A 20,704-nucleotide genomic window follows, 5' to 3' on the forward strand; every position below is an offset into this window, starting at 1 on the left:
GCTTTGGGCATTCGATTCCAACAAGCAGCTACTTCCTATTTGCAGTGGATGCTGTCCCAGAATCCACCGCTCGATCTCGTGCATGCGCACTGGCAAAGGTGCCCGGTGGCTTGAGCGTCTCTGTTGTCATCGCAACGGCAGACAAAGTCGCACGATGTTGGATAACAGAGCGGAATATTATAATTAGGGAGCTCTGACACTGGCTCCCAGCAGACACAGCGCGGCACAGGAAACTGCAGAAAACCCGTCGGAAACCCGAGGGGGGGCAGACCTGAAGCATGGCTGATAAATAAGGTACACGATTGCTAATTGAAATGAAAATAGCCGATTCATCATTAGTTTGGAGCGGTAGGAATATGGAGCTACAGTTAAATTGAGAGTGGAGATCTGCTTTAAAGTGCTATTATAGTCTTGTTTTTTACTAAAAATTACAAGCATGTTATACTTACCTGCTCCGTGCAGTGGTTTTGCACAGAACAGTCCTGATCCTCCTCTTCTTGGGTTCCTTTTCCAGCGCTCCTGGCCTCTTCCTCCTGCTGAGTACCCAGCAGGAAGTTGTGAGGAACTTGGTTCCTCTATGACTTCCTGCAGTCACAAGGAGACAGCTGTCCGATTGGATTCTGGCTCCCCCACATGGCCATCTTGGGTCAAGGCAGAGTCTATTTAGGGCTCCGACTCCTGGGTTTGGTGTGATTTATGCAAGTAGCTAGTGTAGGGATAGATTCTCCCTTCCGGCAGGGACAGTGCTTAGTGGCAAGGAAAGGTTCCTGAGGAGTAGGTAAAGTACAGGGACTACACTATCTCCTCGTAGGATGCCTCCCATTTGGGTGTAGGCCGGCCAGGCTGAATTCTCACTCCTCACTGTCGGCATTATTTCAAGGTCTTGATTCTTTCCTACTGTTTGTAAGTGGCTCCAGTCGGTTGTGCCTACCCACCCGGCCTGTTTGTACATTGTTGTAATTCTCACAATATACTGTTCTCAACTACCTCGGCCTCTGAGTTTAGTACGCTGCACCCCACCCACATGCAAGTTTTTAATGTACATAAACCTGTGCATGTGTAAATCTGTACTCTCCTGGACGTAGATTGTGTACTTCTAGGATTTCATGCCAGTATTTCACACACAGACAGAGCTGTCCAGGGGCCCTAGGTGCACGAGGGCCCCATGATAGTCTTGAATTATGTATTTGCCAAATGTCCGTGATTTTCTGGAACAGTCATGCTTTTTACTAAGCTGTTCCAGGATGGGCGTTCAGTATTTTGCCCTCCTGATCCCCCCCTGTACTGTGCCCCTCTGACCCCCCTGTACTGTGCCCCCTTGCTTTCCCCCCTTCTACTGTGCCCTTCTGACCTCCCTGTACTGTTCTCTTCTGCTTTCCCCCTGCACTGAGCCCTCCTGACTCCCCGTACTTTGCCCTCCTGACCCCCCCTGTACTGTGCCCCTCTGACCCCCCTGTGCTGTGCCCCTTGCTTTCCCCCCTTTTACTGTGCCCTTCTGACCTCCCTGTACTGTTCTCTTCTGCTTTCCCCCTGCACTGAGCCCTCCTGACACCCCGTACTTTGCCCTCCTGACCCCCCCTGTACTGTGCCCTCCTGACCCCCCTTATACTGTGCCCTCCTGACCCCATTATACTGTGCCCTCCTGACCCCCCCCTGTACTGTGCCCCCCTGACCCCCTTTATATTGTGCCCTCCTGACCCCCCCTGTACTGTGCCCTCCTGACCCCCCTTTATACTGTGCCCTCCTGACCCCCCTTTATACTGTGTCCTCCTGACCCCCTTTATACTGTGCCCTCCTGACCACCCTTATACTGTGCCCTCCTGTACCCCCTGTACTGTGCCCTTTATGTTGATTAGTCTTTGATTTATGGCATGTTTTCTTATTGTTTAAAGTCTATTTTATTGAAAGTGCTAATGAATATATGTTCAGCTAGTATTTATCAACTATTTATACTTTTTTAGGTACCGGTAGTTGCATTCATTGGGGCATGCTGGTAAGGGTCCCAGTGCATTACTTTGTCCGAGGCCCATGTTGCTACTAAGACAGCCAGCCCTGCACACGGACTTACACAAGTACCAATGTAAACACACTTAATGCCATTTATTGCCTTACCCTTTACCTTTACTTTACCTTAACCCTGTTTGTACTGTGCTGGCAGATCTTATTATGTGTTGCTAACTATATTTGAACACTGTATGTCCTTAAATTATTTTGGAAACACATAACATATAGTGGAGTTTTCTCAAATTTGGCTGTAAAATTGCATATATGCCTTGTACACACGATCGGAATTTCCGATGAAAAAAGTCAGACGGAATTTTCTTCATCGGATATTCCAACCGTGCTTGGGCTCCATCGGACTTTAGAAATAGAACATGTTTTATTTTTTTTCTGATGGAAATTCCGATCGTCTGTGTGGAACTCTGACGGAGAAAAAACTATGCATGCTCAGAATCAAGTCGACGCATGCTCGGAAGCATTGAACTTAATTTTTTCTCGGTTCGTCGTAGTCTTTTAAGTTTTGGACGGTCGGAATTTGTGTATGCAAGACAGCTTGAGCGGAATTCCGGCGGAAAATTCCATCAGATTTTATCCCATTCGGAAATTCCGATCGTGTGTACAGGGCTTATAAAAATCCTATGAATGTATATTGACCTATTTGATAAGAAAACAACTGCAAAATAAAGTAACAGATGGCATTTCTCTGCATTAAATGTGTTGTGTATAGGCAGATTTTTCAAGACATGTACAAGCAACTGCTATATTTATACAGCGGCGATATAAATATTGGTGCTGACACATTAGAGGGACATCCATGGGCATCTATGACTCTTCGTGTCACCATCACATTACTGGCAGAAGCAGTGACAGCTTTATGCAGCTTCTGGAGAAATACGGCTATATATATATATATATATGCCATCAACCATGTTCTCAGGGCGAACGACACCGGCGGCAATATCTAAGGCTCCCAGCAGGAGGATGAGAGGTGGCTTACCGTATATCACTTTGATAGCCGGTCGCTGCAAAGAGACAAAAACAAATGTCAGCGTGGCAGGGATAACAATTATTATTACAGCGCTATTAACTAGACAGAACTATTCACCGGGTAATGTAGTGGATGGAAGGTGAAGTCTGCATTAGGTGCGGGAGTCCCTATTAAAGGTATACGCAGGGCCGGATTTTCTCTCCCTGCCGCCCCAAGGCCAGGTTCCACAATGCACCCCCTCCCCGCCAACCAAACCCCCCCCAAATCAACGGAGAATGTGCGGCACGGTTAGATCAAATATGTTTTTTTTTTTTTTTTTACTTTATCACTTTTTTTATTTTTATTTATTTGTAGCTTGTCGCTTACTTTCTTAAATTTTTTTATAATTTTCTTATTATTTTTCTTATTCTTTACTTTTTTATTTTATTAATTTAATTATTATTTCTTATTATTTATTTATTTTTTATCAATTTTTTTTTTCACTTAACTTTTTTGCTATCACACAGGAGAAAACAATTTCCTGTGTGATAGCAATTGGAGGTGACATGTTCTCTTTATTGACCCTGTCACCTCCAAAACAGGAGTCCTAGCACTGTGCTAGAACTCCTGTCACAGCTGAGATGGGAAGAGCACAGCTCTCCCCTCTCACTGTATACATCGGCAGCAGGGACAGGAGACAGACTCGGTGGCCGGGGGGAGGACGGAGTCCCGAAGGCAGAGCCAGCAGAGAGAGGTATGTGGGGTGGGGGGGAGAGGGGAGGACGGACGGGAGCACATATTTTACAAGTGATTTCGGCGTCATCGCCGCAATCACTTGTTAACGAGCGAGTGGATTCCCCCATAACATACCGCCCTTAACTGTATCTTCCGGTATGCCACTGCCGACCCTTGGAGCCCTGCCGCCCCAAGGCCTGGCCTCAGTGGTCTTGTGGGAAATCCGGGCCTGGGTATACGCCACTCAGAACTGGAAATGAAGCTTTAAAATGGAGTAAGGAGATGCAGCCTGTTGCAGCATTTAACTAGGTAAGTTGTAAGGCACAAAGAGACCCTGTCACCTACCTAAAACACTGCAGGTAAAATAAATACACTGCAAATTCTATTTATTTTAAATACTTAATTGCGGCGTTTTATTTTTCACTAGGGATGAGCGAAGTGATTTAGACAAAAGTGAAGTCTTCAGCTCTTCTTTACCCGAGGAGTGTCATCATTTGATCAGATAGATTTGCAACATGAGACCAGGTGGATATGGGAGCTTTAGGCTACAAAACCACCTGGTCTGAACCTTGGTTACATCCTCTTTCTCAAGGATATGTAATTTTCCATTTATTTTTTTGGGTTTGTTTGATGCACATTTTTTTTTATTTTTTTCTCACATTGGTTATTTAGTTTAAGCAGTTTATTATTATATTTCAATTGTCTGAAACATTGGAAGAGCACTTAATAGAGATATAAAGATTAGAAAATATTGCATTTATTTCTTTACAAAGTACATGGTGCCCAGAGTTTTAACAAAATAAATGTCTTCCAGTTAGGCATTACATTCTACTTTAAGCATTCATTCTTACAACATTTGGTTCTCTTTTAACCACTTCACCGCCGGAAAATTTGTCTGCTCAATGACCAATGACCAGGCCATTTTTTTGCGATACAGCACTGCATCGCTTTAACTGACAATTGCGCGGTCGTGCAACGCTGTACCCAAACAAAATTTACGTCTTTTTTTCCCCACAAATAGAGCTTTCTTTTGGTGGTACTTGATCACCTCTGCGTTTTTTTTCTATAATAAATACCAGTATCCCCATTTTTTTTTTTTAAAGGCAATTTTTTTAGGCCGATATGTATTCTTCTGCTTTATTTTGGTAATACAAATCTCAATAAGCATATATTGATTGGTTTGCGCAAAAGTTAATAAACCTCAATAAGCGTATATTGATTGTTTTTTGCGCAAAAGTTATAGGGCTAGATTCAGATAGCCCGGCGTAATTTTCTGCGGGCGTAACATATTTTAGATACGTTACGCCGCCGTAACTTAGGGCGCAAGTTCCGTATTCATAAAGAACTTGCGCCCTAAGTTACGGTGGCTTAGCGTATGTGGTCCGGCGTAAGCCCGCCTAATTCAAATGTGGATGATGTGGGCGTGTTTTTTTCAAATTAATTGTGACCCCACGTATTTGACGTTTTATACGAACGACGGATGCGTGAAACAATCCCAGTGCGCATGCTCGAAATTACACTGCAAATCGTCAATGCTTTAGACGTGAACATAACTTACGTACAGCCCTATTCGCGAACGACTTACGCAAACGATGTAAAATTTTCAAAATTCGATGCGGGAACAACGTCCATACTTAACATAGGATACGCCTCATATAGCAGGGGTAACTTTACGCCGGAAAAAGCCTAACGTAAACGACGTAAAAAAATGTGCCGGGCGGATGTACGTTTCTGAATCGGCGTATATACCTAATTAGCATATTCCTTGCGTAAATCGACGGAAGTGCCACCTAGCGGCCAGCGTAAATATGCAACTAAGATACGACGGCGTAAGAGACTTACGCCAGTCGGATCTTAGCCTAACTTCGGCGTATCTTGCTTTCTGAATACAGAAAGAAGATACGCCGGCGCAGCTTTGAATTTACGCCGCGTATCCATAGATACGCCGATGTAAATTCTTTCTGAATCTAGCCCATAATGTCTACAAAATAGGGGATAGATTTATTATTATTATTTTTTACTAATAATAGCGGTAATCTGCGGTTTTTATCGGGACTGCGATATTGCGGCGGACAGATCGGACACTTTTGACACGTTTTGGGACCATTGACAATTATACAGCGATCAGTGCTATAAAAATGCACTGATTACTGTGTAAATGTCACTGGCAGGGAAGGGGTTAACACTAGGGGGCAATCAAGGGGTTAACTGTGTTCCCTGTGTGTGTGTTCTAACTGTAGGGGGATGGGACTGACTGGAGGAGATGACAGATCACTGCTAGTGGGAACACACGGTTTGTCTCTCCTCTCCTCACAGAACAGGGATTGTGGCCCAGATTCACGTAGAAGCGCGCATCTTTGTGCGGGCGTAACGTATCCTAGTGCAGTATTCTCAAACCAAAGTTGCGGCGGCGTAGCGTAAATAGGCCGGCGTAAGCCCGCCTAATTCAAATGTGGAAGATGTGGGCGTGTGTTATGTAAATTTAATGTGACCCCACGTAAATGAAGTTTTTTACGAACGGCGCATGCGCCGTCCGTGAAAGTATCCCAGTGCGCATGCTCCAAATTAACCCACAAGAAGCCAATGCTTTCGACGTGAACGTAAATGACGCACAGCCCTATTCGCGAACGACTTACGCAAACGACGTAAACCGTGAAAAATTTTACGCTGTTCTGACGTCCATACTTAACATTGGTACGCCTCATATAGCAGGGGTAACTTTACGCCGGGAAAAGCCTAACGTAAATGGCGTATCTGTAATGCGACGGCCGGGCGTACGTTCGTGAATTGGCGTATATAGCTGATTTACATATTTCTAGGCGTAAATCAGCATACACGCCCCTAGTGGCCAGCGTAAATATGCAGTTAAGATACGACGGCGTAGGAGACTTACGCTGGTCGTATCTTATACAAATTCTGGCGTATCTGATTCTTTGAATCAGGCGCCAAGATACGACGGCTCAGACTCATAGATACGACGGCGTATCTTGAGATACGCCGTCGTATCTCCTACGTGAATCTGGGCCTCAGTGTTTAGACACACGTGTCCCTGTTCTGGCTCTCGTACCCGCCATCGCGCACCGGCACCCCGGGAGTGGGCACGCGCCTGCAATCCCCGCTTAAAGGGCCGATGTACGGCTACGACAGCTCATGGGAACGTGCCGACCTGCCGCTGTATAATGACGGCGGCTGGTCGGCAAGCGGTTAAAGTCCACTGAGCATCAGCACAGCTTATTATCTTATAAAATTTTGCCGAAAAATACAACTGAAGAAATGGAGTTCTTGAAAACTGCATATTCTTCACGCTGACAATGCTGACACAGAGCAGAAAATGATTTAAACAACGAATGACCTTGTTAGAATATGACCCACGTCTGTGCGGCTCGAGTGCGCCTCTTTATGCGGCTCTCTGGTTGCCGCGCTGCAATAAGGCTTTGATGAAATGAATTTTGCATGGAAGCCGCCGTTCCATTACAGATAATGGCTTTCCTAAAATAATACTCTGGCTCGTTCTCTTCTGTTACTGGGAGGCAGAGTGTAACAAAGACTGAACTGCTCATATCTTTACCTTTCTTTTTCTTCTTGCAGCAAAATATTACAATTAGGGCGATAATGACAGCCAGGAGCAGGAGGCCTCCAATCGATGCAAAGACCGCAATGAGGATAATGGTGGTTTGGCTCAAGCCGGAGCTAGTACCTACTGTAGAGAAAATGGAGATGACATGAATGACTAAAGCCAAGCTCAATATTCACAAAGGCTGTGATTGGCTCAAACATTTTCATACCAAACAGACAATTAGGTAGATTCATAAAGAGTTAGGCCGGCTTATCAGTAGATAAGCCGACCTAACTCAGAATCTACGCCGACTTATGTTTAAGCGTATGCTCAAACAGAGATACGCTTAAACATATCTAAGATACGACGGCTTGCGCCATCCTATCTTAGATTGCAATATTTCGGATGGCCGCTAGGTGGCGCTTCCATTGCAGTTGGCGTAGATTATGCAAATTAGTAGATACGCCGATTCACGAACGTACGCCGTTTACGTGAGAGATAGGCCACGTAAAGTTAGAGCTAGGCCCTATTGGAATAGTAATGTCAAGTATGGCCGCCGTTTCCACAGCGAGATTAAATTTTTTTACATCATTTGCGTAAGTCGTCCGCGAAACGGGATTTACGTCGTTTACGTCCACGTCTAAATCAATAGGCCCGTGCGGCGTACTTAGCAGCAATGCACACTGGGAAGTGTAGGCGCCCGGCGCATGCGCAGTTTAAAAAAAACGTAAAAAACGTGAGGTCAAGCCTCATTAACATAAAACAAGCCCCCCTTCAACACATTTGAATTAGGCGCCCTTACGCCCGCCGATTTAGGCTACGCCGTCGTAACTTAGCAGGCAAGTACATTGAGAATCATGTACTTGCCTAGCTAACTTACAGCGGCGTAGCCTAAACACGCTAAGCTACGCCGTCGCAAGTTTAGGCTCTTCTACCTGAATCTACCTAAATGACTGGGTATGGGGACAAGCACAGTGATTTTGGCAAATGTGATTTGATAATGAAATTAGCGGTTTGACCATTTGCCAAAATGTATTTGAAGATGGATGTCAATTTTGCTGTACAGGAAATTAGCATTAAAGGGGTTGTAAAGGTACCATTTTTATTTTCCCTAAATATCTTCCTTTACCTTAGTGCAGTCCTCCTTCACTTACCTCATCCTTCCATTTTGCATTTAAATGTCCTTATTTCTTCTGAGAAATCCTCACTTCCTGTTCTTCTGTCTGTAACTCCACACAGTAATGCGAGGCTTTCTCCCTGGTGTGGAGTGTCAAGCTCGCCCCCTCCCTTGGACTACAGGAGAGTCAGGACACTCTCTACGTTGCAGATAGAGAAAGGAGCTGTGTGTTAGTGGGCGTCCTGACTCTCCAAAAAAGTGTAAAAGTGAATAAAGACAGTACAAAAGTTTTTATAAAATTCCTTTAAAAAAAAAAAAACTGTCCCCCGATGTAGATCCATCGTCAATCATGACGCCAACACCACCGCTGGACCCGAAGAAAAAAAAACTCCACTCGCCACAAACGCGCTTCCATTGTCTGCCCTGCCCTGTGACATTTCTGAAATAGATATGGGGCGGGGCCACCTGGCGACGTCACCTGTTGGCATCGCCCCTTGTGGCATCACTGACCCAGTATGCACCGTCGGTGACATCACAAGAGGGCGGTGACACTAGGTGACGTGTCCAGGTGACCCCACCCCATAGCTATTTAAGAAATGTCACACGGCGGGGCAGGCAGACCATGGGAGCGTTCGTGGATAGCTGTGACGTCGGCTTTGTGATTGACGATGGGTCTACTTCGGGGGACATTGTTTTTTTTTTTTTTTTAATAATGCAATTGTCAAAAACTTTTGTACTGTCTTTAATCACTTTTACACATTTTTGGTGAATGGGTACGGCTACTCCATGTTCATTCGCATAGCAGGGGGCCAGGATCTGGGGGCTCCCTTACTAATTCCAATAATCCCCCACCCGCAGACCCCCACAATCACAGCCCAAGGTTGTGGGGAAGAAGCCCTTGTCCCCATCAACATGGGGACAAGTTGCTTTGGTTTGCCCAAAAGAACCCCCATGTTAAAGGCATGTGGCCTGGTATGGTTCAGGGGCACCCCTTTCCTGACCTGCTGGGCTGCATGCTCGGATAAGGGTTTGCTATGGATTTGGGTTTGCTATGGCGTGAGGTTCCCTTTAAAATCCAAACCAGACCCAAAGGGCCTGGTATACGTGGGGGGGGGGGGGGGACGCTGTTGTTTTTTTCATAATTTTATTTTATTGAAGTAATAAGTATAGGTACAATCAAATAAATTAAATTCATATTATAGATTTCAAGACAGTGAATGAAATAGATAATGTAGAAAATGTATATTACATAAAAAAAACTCATATTTAATAGATTACATGTTAAAAATGGTAACAGAAAGGAAAGAGAAAAAAGGAGAGAAAAAAAAGAAAGAAAAAAAAGAGGGATGGGGGAGAGGGAAGGGGTGAATAGCATACAATTATACAATGTTGTAGGAGTGTCCCTGGCTTGTTGGATTAGGTTTTCCATTTCAGCAATGTGTCCTACTTTTCGTAACCGTTCAGATACAGTAGGGGGTATGTGTTGTTTCCAATGAATAGGTATACAAAGTTTGGCGGCATTAATGAGATGTAATAAGATTGATCTTTTATATGTTGTCATTGGTAGGGAAGTATGATGTAACAGATATTGAGCTGCTGTAAAATCAGGGACATAAGTTGTAATGAGAGAAATTAAACGGTGAACTTCTTTCCAGAATAGTTGTATACGATGACATTCCCACCATATATGAAGAAGCGTTCCTTGGGCAGATTCACAGCGCCAACATAAAGGTGTAGAATTGGGAATTAATTTGTGGGTCATAACAGGAGTTCTGTACCATCTAGAGCAGTGGTTCTCAACCTGGGGGTGGGAACCCCCTTGGGGGTCAAATGATGATTTTCCACGGGTCACCAAATCCTGGGCTGTTCCTGAAGCCCGCACCTCTCTCCCAGCCTTTTTGGGGTCACAAAGCAGGGCTGTCCCTGGAGCCCGTGGCCACCCACTCAGCCTCTTTGCAGCCAACCATTCAGATCACGGCATGGCTGGGGGGCAGAGACTAGAGGTCAGCTGACTGGTAAGGAATGTGAAGTGGGAGGGGCTGGAGGAGACCCTATCTCCAGATAACTGTAGAGGTGTCACTGCTACGAGACACCACAAAGTCAGAGACACGGTGAAGCCGGAGACACAGTGAGTAACACTACCTGTGATTATAGTTCCCATTAAAAGTTCCCACTACAGTTCTCAGATCAGCAGATGACCTTGATCAAGAGCACCTACGTTGGCTGATCAGAACCCCCCCCCCAACATTCCCACTCATTCCAACTCCCCACCAGCACTGCCACTGATCCCAACCCCCACCCCACCCAAGGAGTAAGAGAAAGAATAAAAATAGAGAATACATGGAAGAGTGAAGAAACGAGGTGGAGGAACAAAGAAATAGGAAGAGAAAGAACAAGAAATATGGCTAGTGAGAGGGATGGGGGGGGGGGGGACAAGAAATTAGGATAGAGAGAGATAAAAGGGAAAGAAAGGAGACCAAAGAGAGAGAGAGTGGTAAATCCTAAAATGTACCATATAAGGTTTTAATATGGTAAGTGGAAGGGACTCAAGGAGCGCTAAATGGCCGAGGGTTAGGGGCGCAAATTACTTGTCTTGCTTTGGGTGCTGACAACCCACGCTACGGAAATCATTTTACTGTTGGGGGTCCCCACAACTTGGGAAATTTTATCAAGGGGTCACGGCACTTGAAAGGTTGAGAACCACTGCTCTAGAGTATATTTTAAAACTATTTTCTTGGATTAAAACATTTAAGGAGCCTTTATGTATGTGATGAAATATATGTTCCCAATTGCGAGAGGTTTATATCTAGTTCTCTTTCCCATTTTTGATTAGTGTTATCGTCTTTAGGATCAAATGTTGTGAAAAAAAGGGCATAAATGATTGAAATTAAATGTCTTTGAGGGGTAGATTTGATACATAAATTCTCAAAAGGGGTTTTGAGTTTACACCAATCTGAATGTGAATTGGATTCACAAAGAAAAATGGCTAAGTTGTTCATAATCAGACGATGAGATGCAATTGTTAGGATGTATAAAATGAAAGAAGTCGTCCCTTTTCAAAAAAGGATTCTGCTCTAATGGAAATTTTTGGAGATGAGCTAGAGTTGTTCAGTTCAGATTTTTTTAAAGGGATGTCCGGATTGTGATTTAATGGAGTCAAAGGACCACGAATAGAGGCAATATTTAAAGTTTTACACAAGGATCTAAATATTTGAAAGGTTGGGTTAGTTAGAGGATGTGTATTATTGTTGCATGTTTTTTTTCATAATTTTGAATTGCCGGCATTGTTTACAGTAGGTGTTTGTGATATTGTGTTTTTAGCACGACAGCATCGCGCTGATTCTCGGCGACGTGGTGCCGAGATCTCGCACTCACTGGAATAGTGACAGCACATCCCAGCAAGCGCGTCATAGAAGCGACGGGAGATCCGACTTGGATTCCCGCCAATTCTACACGTGTGCGGCGTTTGTTATGAATCCTGAGGGGGAAGTCCCCGCCGGATTTTAAATAAAAATCCGGCATGAGTTCCCCCCTCAGGAGCATACCGGGCCCTTAGGTCTGTTATGGGTTGTAAGGAGAGCCCCCTACGCCGAAAAAAACGGCGTAGGGGGTCCCCCTACAATCCATACCAGACCCGTATCCAAAGCACGCTACCCGGCCGGCCAGAAAGGGAGTGGGGATGAGCGAGCGCCCCCCCCCTCCTGAGCCGTACCAGGCTGCATGCCCTCAACATGGGGGGGTTGGGTGCTCTGGGGCAGGGGGCGCACTGCGGCCCCCCCACCTCAGAGCACCCTGTCCCCATGTTGATGAGGACAGGGCCCCTTCCCGACAACCCTGGCCGTTGGTTGTCGGGGTATGCGGGCGGGAGGCTTATCGGAATCTGGGAGCCCCCTTTAATAAGGGGGCCCCCAGATACCGGCCCCCCACCCTAAGTGAATGGATATGGGGTACATCGTACCCCTACCCATTCACCTGGAGGAAAAATGTCAAAGTTAATAAACACACCACACAAGGGTTTTTAAAATAATTTATTTTTCAGCTCCGGAGGCCCCCCCTGTCTTCTTTATTAGCTCTGTTTACCAGGGGGGGCTTCTTCTTTGACGTCTTCGGGTGGGTGGGGGCCGCCGTCTGGTTCTCTTCCACCGCCGGGGGGGGTCGCTTTTAAAAAAGCCCCCACCCCCCAGCGGGTTTCCTCCGGCGTCTTCGGCGGGGGGGGCTTCTTTTTCCGCTATCCCGACGGGTCTTCTCCGCTATCCGGGGGGTCTTCTCAACTCTCCGGGGGTCTCCTTCTATGTTCGCCGCTCTCCGCTGTTGACTCGGCGCACCCCGGTTCTTCCTCCAGCTGTCCGGTGCCTTCTCCTTCAGCGCTGAACGTCTATCTTCTTCTTCCGTGCTGTGAAGTATTCTTCTTCTTCCGGGCTGTGACGTCATCTTCTTCACTTCTCCAGATGTTGACACGCCGGCTCTTCTCACTGAAATGACGGATGCGCGCCTTGCATCGGACCTATATAGGCCTCACAGTCCCATCATGCTCTGTACCTACCCATGTGATACCTACCCACCCGAAGAAGTCAAAGAAGAAGCCCCCCCTGGTAAACAGAGCTAATAAAGAAGACAGGGGGGGCCTCCGGAGCTGAAAAATAAATTATTTTAAAAACCCTTGTGTGGTGTGTTTATTAACTTTGACATTTTTCCTCCAGGTGAATGGGTAGGGGTACGATGTACCCCATATCCATTCACTTAGGGTGGGGGGCCGGTATCTGGGGGCCCCCTTATTAAAGGGGGCTCCCAGATTCCGATAAGCCTCCCGCCCGCATACCCCGACAACCAACGGCCAGGGTTGTCGGGAAGGGGCCCTGTCCTCATCAACATGGGGACAGGGTGCTCTGAGGTGGGGGGGGCCGCAGTGCGCCCCCCTGCCCCAGAGCACCCAACCCCCCCATGTTGAGGGCATGCAGCCTGGTATGGCTCAGGAGGGGGGGGGCGCTCGCTCGTCCCCACTCCCTTTCTGGCCGGCCGGATAGCGTGCTTTGGATACGGGTCTGGTATGGATTGTAGGGGGACCCCCTACGCCGTTTTTTTCGGCGTAGGGGGGCTCTCCTTACAACCCATAACAGACCTAAGGGCCCGGTATGCTCCTGAGGGGGGAACCCATGCCGGATTTTTATTTAAAATCGGGCGGGGACTTCCCCCTCAGGATTCATAACAAACGCCGCACACATGTAGAATTGGCGGGAATCCAAGTCGGATCTCCCGTCGCTTCTATGACGGCTCTGTCTCCATCGCGGCAAGCCAGCTCGGCGCTGGCTCCCGCGATGGGGCTTGTAGGTGCTCAATCTCGCCGAGAAAGGGAGCGAGATTGACACAATATCGAGTTCACCTACTGTACTTACATTCAGCTGAAAGCGGGGAACCCTCTGACAGCTGATGAGTGATCTGTTGATAAGGACACGGTGGCTGGCTTCCTGACTCGCTCCTTAGCAAGCTATAGGGGGAGGGGCTCCCAGACTGTTTGACAGATACCGCATGTGATACCGCCAGAAAAACTCTTGTGATAAATATTGCCTGTTTTTTTCCAATTGTGAATTGAACTTACAGCAATATTTTTTTGACGATATTTATCGGCACATTTTTTCATGTTGTGGTAAATACAGCATAATCCTTATTTTTTTGTGAAGTGGACTTTATTTACTGCATGTAATTATTTATGCAAATTAGGCACATGACTGTGTTATTGCTTGTGGTAAACTTTAGTGGTTTGACCCCAAAATCCATAGTTTGGTGATGGCATCAGTGTGTGACAAGCAAAACCTATAATTGTTACACTACCTAGAGTTCTCCCGAGCTGTTTAGGAAGGATAGATGGATACTCCTACCTTGTTCCTGTACTGCTATGGTCACCATTGTGGACAGGGGTGGATCCAGCGCCTGTACTTTTGCCAGGCAGGTTAAATTTGTATCTGCCATTAGGGTAATGGTGAAGGTGCTCACTGCACTTACGAAGTCATCAGTCCCCGTAGTGAAGTCAGTAATGTAATATATAGTACTTGCAACTGTGTTGTTTATATTCCAGGTGATGGTAGGAGCGGGGTACCATTCTGAAGCCTCACAGGAGATGCTTACTGTGGTGTTGGGGGCCACAGTGACGGAGCTGCCACCGGCTACCTGGACCGATCCTTTTACTGTTGGAGAAAAAATCTTGTTACAAATATGACAACAACAGGCAAAAAATAAATAAAAATGTTGCCAAAATAATTTTAGGAGAAGATATACTGTATATACTCGAGTATAAGCCAACCCGAATATAAGCCGAGGCATCTAATTTTACCCAAAATAATGGGAAAACGTATTGACTTGAGTATAAGCCTAGGGTGTCCATCTGCATGCTTCACTGTGCCTCACTTTGCCTCACTGTGTCCATGTGCATGTCTCACTGTGCCCATGCCTCACTGTGCCCATGCCTCACTGTGCCCATGCCTCACTGTGTCCATGCCTCACTGTGCCCATGCCTCACTTTGTCCATGTGCATGCCTCACTGTGCCCATGCCTCTCTGTGCCCATGCCTTACTGTGCCCATGACTAGACTGGCGTATAACATGGGAGTCTATGGAAGGGGTGCCCAGGTTTGAAAAATCGGTGCTCCCGAGCCATAGGTCCCCCAGATAACAAACTTCGGACACTTGTAGAGGAGAAATGGGGCTACTTGTGTGCCAAGTTCCAGGTCCAGGAGACCTACGACTGGCCGGTATCGAGTCCCCAAAATCACCAGAGAAATTACCATTTAACATGGGAGTTTATGGAGGGGGTGCCGGCTTTGAAAAATCGGTGCTTCCCGGCTGTAGGTCTCCCGGACAACAAATTTTGCACACTTGTGGAGGAAGTTTGGGGTCCATGGGACCTAGGGCTGTCCGGTACCGTGTCCCCAAAGTCCGGGAGATCAGGCGCAAAAAGATGACTCAAGTTTAAGCCGAGGGGGGCATTTTTAGCACAAAAAAAATTTGCTGAAAAACTTGGCTTATACTCGAGTATATACAGTACTTTAAAAATAAAAACGTAAATTTGTTTCAAAATTTTATTTTTGGGACTTTTTTATTAAAACTGGACGAAACAACATCTCCAAGATTTTTCTTGCAGCCGGCATGCAATGTCCCTGGTGCCTGCAGGAATTTTTAGTATTCTTCTAGAATGCCTCTGGACCCCAGAAACTTGGGTTGCAGTAAAAAGTGACTGCTGACTTCAGTCAAGAAGTCTTTGGTCTGCCCACTCCTGTCTTTTGCTCACCATTACTGGTCCAACACCAATGGTGTTTAATCACCTTATAAACATGCTCATAAAGAAAAGATGCCTAATCACCCCGAAGTCATAGCCAATATGGAATCTTTAATTGTAAACCTCCCCCCCCCCCCATTTACTGGTATAGGGAGGCACTGGTGATGTAGCTAAACATGTGCGATTTGTTTCGTTGCAAATTGAAATTTGGACATCATTTTCGTTATTTAAAGATTCGTATGTAACCGAATCTCCGAATCACAATAGTAAGGAATTTCAATGAATCCAAAATAATTTATAACAAAACAACAAAATGTATTTGTATTCATGCAGAACTTTTGTTAATGTTTGAAGTATCTGAAATAACGAATGATCCAAATTAATTTTCATTATTATAAAAAATAAACTACATATGAAATGGAAAAATATTGCAATAAATACAGAAAAAAAAAGTGAAATAAAATAATGATTCCTACTTATTGTGTTTGGGTTGGGTGGAGGTGGATCTATCAGAATCTCTGAATCATAACATAGCGAATTAATCCGAAATGTATTTTGTTCCGTTCATTACGTTTTAATTTAGAGATTCTGATGGATCCAACTCCATCCAACCCAAACAATGTGCATAAGTAATCTTCCAAAATAATGAATTAACACTTTAAAAGGAATATAGCCAATCTTCCAAAATAACTTCCAAAATATTAATAGATTTGGAACAAATATACGAAACAGAGCCGAATAAATTAAACAAATCCGAATATACATAACAAATTCTGAAAACAAATCATTCTAACTTAAAGGGGTTGTAAAGGTTCATTTTTTGTTTTCTAAATAGGTTCCTTTAAGCTAGTGCATTGTTGGTTCACTTACCTTTTCCTTCAATTTCCCTTCTAAGAGCCAGATTCTCGTAGTTTGGCGTAACTTTGTGCGGGCGTAACGTAACCTATTTACGTTACGCCTCCGCAACTTAGACGGGCAAGTGCTGTATTCTCAAAGCACTTGCTCCGTAAGTTGCGGCTGCGTTGCGTAAATAGGCCGGCGTAAGCCCGCCTAATTCAAATCTGGAACAGGGGGGCGTGTTTTATGTAAATGTTCTGTGATCCGACGTGATTGACGTTTTTCACGAACGGCGCATGCGCCGTCCGTGGAAATCTCCCAGTGTGCATTGCTCCTCATACGCCGCAAGGACGTATTGGTTTTGACGTGAACGTAAATTACGTCCAGCCCCATTCACGGACGAGTTATGCAAACAACGTAACATTTTCAAATTTCGTCGCGGGAACGATGGCCATACTTAACATTGGTATGCCGCACTTACGCCACCATATAGCAGGGGTAACTTTACGCCGGGAAAAGCCTAACGTAAACAGCGTATCTGTACTGCGTCAGCCGGGCGTACGTTCGTGAATTTGCGTATCTAGGTGATTTACATATTTCGACGCGTAAATCAGCGTACACGCCCCTAGCGGAGACGCCAGTCGGATCTAATAGAAATCTATGCGTAACTGATAAGAACCAGGCGCATAGATACGACCGGCCAGACTCAGAGATACGACGGCGTATCTGGAGATACGCCGTCGTATCTCTTTTGAGGATCTGGCCCTCAATGTTTTTTTTCTTTGTCTGAATTTCTCACTTCCTGTTTCTCCTCAGTAAACTTGCCACCATCATCCGAGCGGTGGAAAGTCAGTCAGAACAGCTTACTGAACAGCTTACTGAGTAGGAACAGGAAGCGAGAAATGCAGACAAAGAAAAAAAACCTTTAGAAGGTAAATCGAAGGAAAAGGTAAGTGAACCAACAATGCACTAGCTTAAAGGAACCTATTTAGAAAATAAAAAATGAACCTTTACAACCCCTTTAAGGAATATGACGAAAACAAAAAAATTAACTTAACAAATGAGTCCGAATTGAAACAAAACATTTTTTTTCGTTGTTCTCCACATGTAGTCAGGTCCTCACAGATGCACCCTGGGAAGGCTACATTACCAGTGCCTTCCAAGGAGATAGTGGGCCGGATTCAGAAAGAGATACGACGGCGTATCTCCTGATACGCCGTCGTATCTCTGAGTTCCGACGGTCGTATCTATGCGACTGATTCAGAGAATCAGTTACGCATAGATATCCCTAAGATCCGCCAGGTGTAAGTGTTTTGTGTAAGTGTTTTACACCGTCGGATCTTAGGCTGCAATGCCAGGCTGGCCGCTAGGTGGCGCTTCCATATTTTTACGCGAGGAATATGCAAATGAGGATTTACGCCGATTCAGAAACGAAAGACCGTTTTTTTTTACGTTGTTTGCGTTCGGCTTTTTCCGGCGTATAGTTACCCCTGCTATATGAGGCGTAGCTAATGTTATATATGGCCGTCGTTCCCACGCCGAGTTTTGAAATTTTACGTTGTTTGCGTAAGTCGTTCGCGAATACGGCTGGGATTTTTTACGGACGGCGCATGGGCCGTTCAAACAAAACGTAAAAAAAAAGGCGGGGTCAAGACACATTTAAATAAAACACGCCCCCTACATCCCCATTTGAATTACACGGCCTTACGCAGCAACACATACATTACGCCGCCGTAACTAAGGGTGCAAGTTCTTTCTGAATAAAGAGCTCGCGCCCAAAGTTAGAGCGGCTTAACGTATCGGAGATACGTTACGCAGGCCGGACAGATACGCCATTGTATCTGTATCCGCCCCCTTGTTTTTTAAACTGTGGGATCTAGGGGGAAGAAAGAGGTATTTTTTTCCAACAGATACGTGTAATGTTGTACGGTGCATGACATCATGCGTCTCATATCACAAATGCATCACATGACATTACACTTGTCTGGTTAAAGAAAAAACACATCTGGGATAGTGTTTGCTTTTAGTGCTTTTAACATATAGGGAAGAAGATTATTATGTGGCATTTGGGCATGTGATATGATAGTCTGACAATAAATTTATATGGTGCAGATGCTTTTGTAAAGGGATGATTTGGTGTTTTTAGATTAACACTTTGGATGTTGTCCTCTTCGTCCCTTCTAATTAAACCCGGCCACCCTATAGTAAATGTGGTCTCGTACCTACCTTGAACCATGAGGTAGGCTTCCTGAGTCAATGAAGAGAGGCTGCTGCACCCAACGGTCCCAGCGTTGTTCTTTTGCACATTGATAATGATCATTTCGGTGGTGAATTCTCCAGTGATATTATTTGTGTTGGTCTGTATGACTATTTGCCCGTCACTAACAACAGTACCTGTAGGGCTTATGGAGGCAACAAAAGTTCCTTTCAGATACCAGGAAATGGTCTTCCATCCAGCCTTTACAGTGCAGATGAAGCTGGCATCGGAACCGGCGAGAACCGTCACATTCTGAGGACCTTGCACAATGTCAGAGCAGAAGGCAAAATCTATGAAGAGGAAGAAATGACAAGTCTGTAGACTAACCAAAATGTTGCGCATTCATCTGAACAGCTGCCCTATAATAAAATCACCAAGCCCTATAAAATTACCTTCACAGGGGCAGATCCACAAAGCGAGTACGCTGGCGTATCTACTCAAATTTCCCACGTCGTATCTTTGTTTTGAATCCTCAAAACAAGATACGACAGCATCTGGGTTAGATCCGACAGGCGTACGTCTTTGTACGCCTTCGGATCTAAGATTCTTCGGCGTCCGCTGGGTGGCGTTCCCGTCATAATCCACGTCGAGTATGCAAATTAGCTATTTCCGACGATCCACGAACGTACGAGGGGCCGTCGCATTCTTTTATGTCGTCTTAAGTCGACTTTTTCCGGCGTATAGTTAAAGCTGCTGTTTGGTGGCGTACTCAATGTTAAGTATGGCCGTCGTTCCCGCGTATAATTAAAAAAAAAAAAATTGTTTGCGTAAGTCGTCCGTGAATCGGGCTGGACGTAATTTACATCCACGTCAAAACAATGACGTCCTTGCGACGTCATTTAGCGCAATGCACGGCAGGAAATTTAGGGACGGCGCATGCGCAGTTCGTTCGGCGCGGGGACGCGCTTCATTCAAATGAAACACGCCCCTACTCGCCGATTTGAATTAGGCGCCGTTACGCCGCAAGAGATACACTACGCCGCCGTAACTTACAGCGCAAATTCTTTCAGGATTCAAACCAACAAAAGTAAGTTACGGCGGCGTAGCGTATCTCAGATACGCTGCGCCGGGGCAGATCTTTGTGGATCTGCCCCAAAGTGTAATTAAAGGGGTTGTAAAAGTACATTACAATTTTTTTTTCCTAAATAGCTTCCTTTACCTCAGTGCAGTCCTCCTTCACTTACCTCATCCTTCCATTTTACTTTAAATGTCCTTATTTCTTCTGAGAAATCCTCACTTCCTGTTCTTCTGTCTGTAACTCCACACAGTAATGCAAGGCTTTCTCCCTGGTGTGGAGTGTCGTGCTCGCCCCCTCCCTTGGACTACAGGAGAGTCAGAACGCTCTCTACGTTGCAGATAGAGAAAGGAGCTGTGTGTTAGTGGGCATCCTGACTCTCCTGTAGTCCAAGGGAGGGGGCGAGCACGACACTCCACACCAGGGAGAAAGCCTTGCATTACTGTGTGGAGTTACAGACAAAAGAACAGGAAGTGAGGATTTCTCAGAAGAAATAAGGACATTTAAAAGCAAAATGGAAGGATGAGGTAAGTGAAAGAGGACTGCACTAAGGTAAAGGAAGCTATTTAGGGGAAAAGAATTGTACCTTTACAACCCCTTTAAGTAAATTGGATCATCCACCAAAATCTTTTCTTTATTTTTTTTTTAGTTTACAATAGTTTGGGAATCTGTTACATTTTTAGATTGGATTTGATTCTTTATCAAGTTTGCCTTTGTCCCTCCTGTGAGGGGATACCCTATTAGTACCTTTGTAGATCTGTCTGGAGTTCAGCTTTCAATGGACGTTAGAACCACTCAGCAGTTATTCAGTGCCTCATTTTTCAATGTTGGAGTGGAAAGTCAAAGTGGGCATCCTAATGACCCCTGGCCTGATAGCTGAAAGGGCAGACTGGAGGTAGGGCAGAAGTTACAGAGCTGCAGTCTCAGCACTGTTTTTAGCCACCTCAATC

At 45.4% G+C, this 20,704-nt stretch overlaps 1 protein-coding gene across 1 annotated transcript in view; it reads right to left on the minus strand.

Annotated features, from left to right (window-relative positions):
* The window catches only part of IGSF5 (immunoglobulin superfamily member 5), a 36,201-nt gene extending 17,098 nt beyond the window's left edge, over positions 1-19,103 (minus strand). Inside the window, exons 1-4 of the mRNA XM_040338985.1 lie at positions 18,709-19,103; positions 14,253-14,558; positions 7,272-7,403; positions 2,999-3,023 (exon numbers count right to left, since the gene is read on the minus strand). Coding sequence (XP_040194919.1) covers positions 2,999-3,023; positions 7,272-7,403; positions 14,253-14,558; positions 18,709-19,081 — 836 coding nt within the window. The 5' untranslated portion in view covers positions 19,082-19,103. The remainder of the gene's footprint in view (positions 1-2,998; positions 3,024-7,271; positions 7,404-14,252; positions 14,559-18,708) is intronic.
* Between the last annotated feature and the right edge of the window lie 1,601 nt (positions 19,104-20,704).

This window comes from Rana temporaria, chromosome 2 (assembly GCF_905171775.1).
Source record: "Rana temporaria chromosome 2, aRanTem1.1, whole genome shotgun sequence".
NCBI classification, from domain to species: domain Eukaryota; kingdom Metazoa; phylum Chordata; class Amphibia; order Anura; family Ranidae; genus Rana; species Rana temporaria.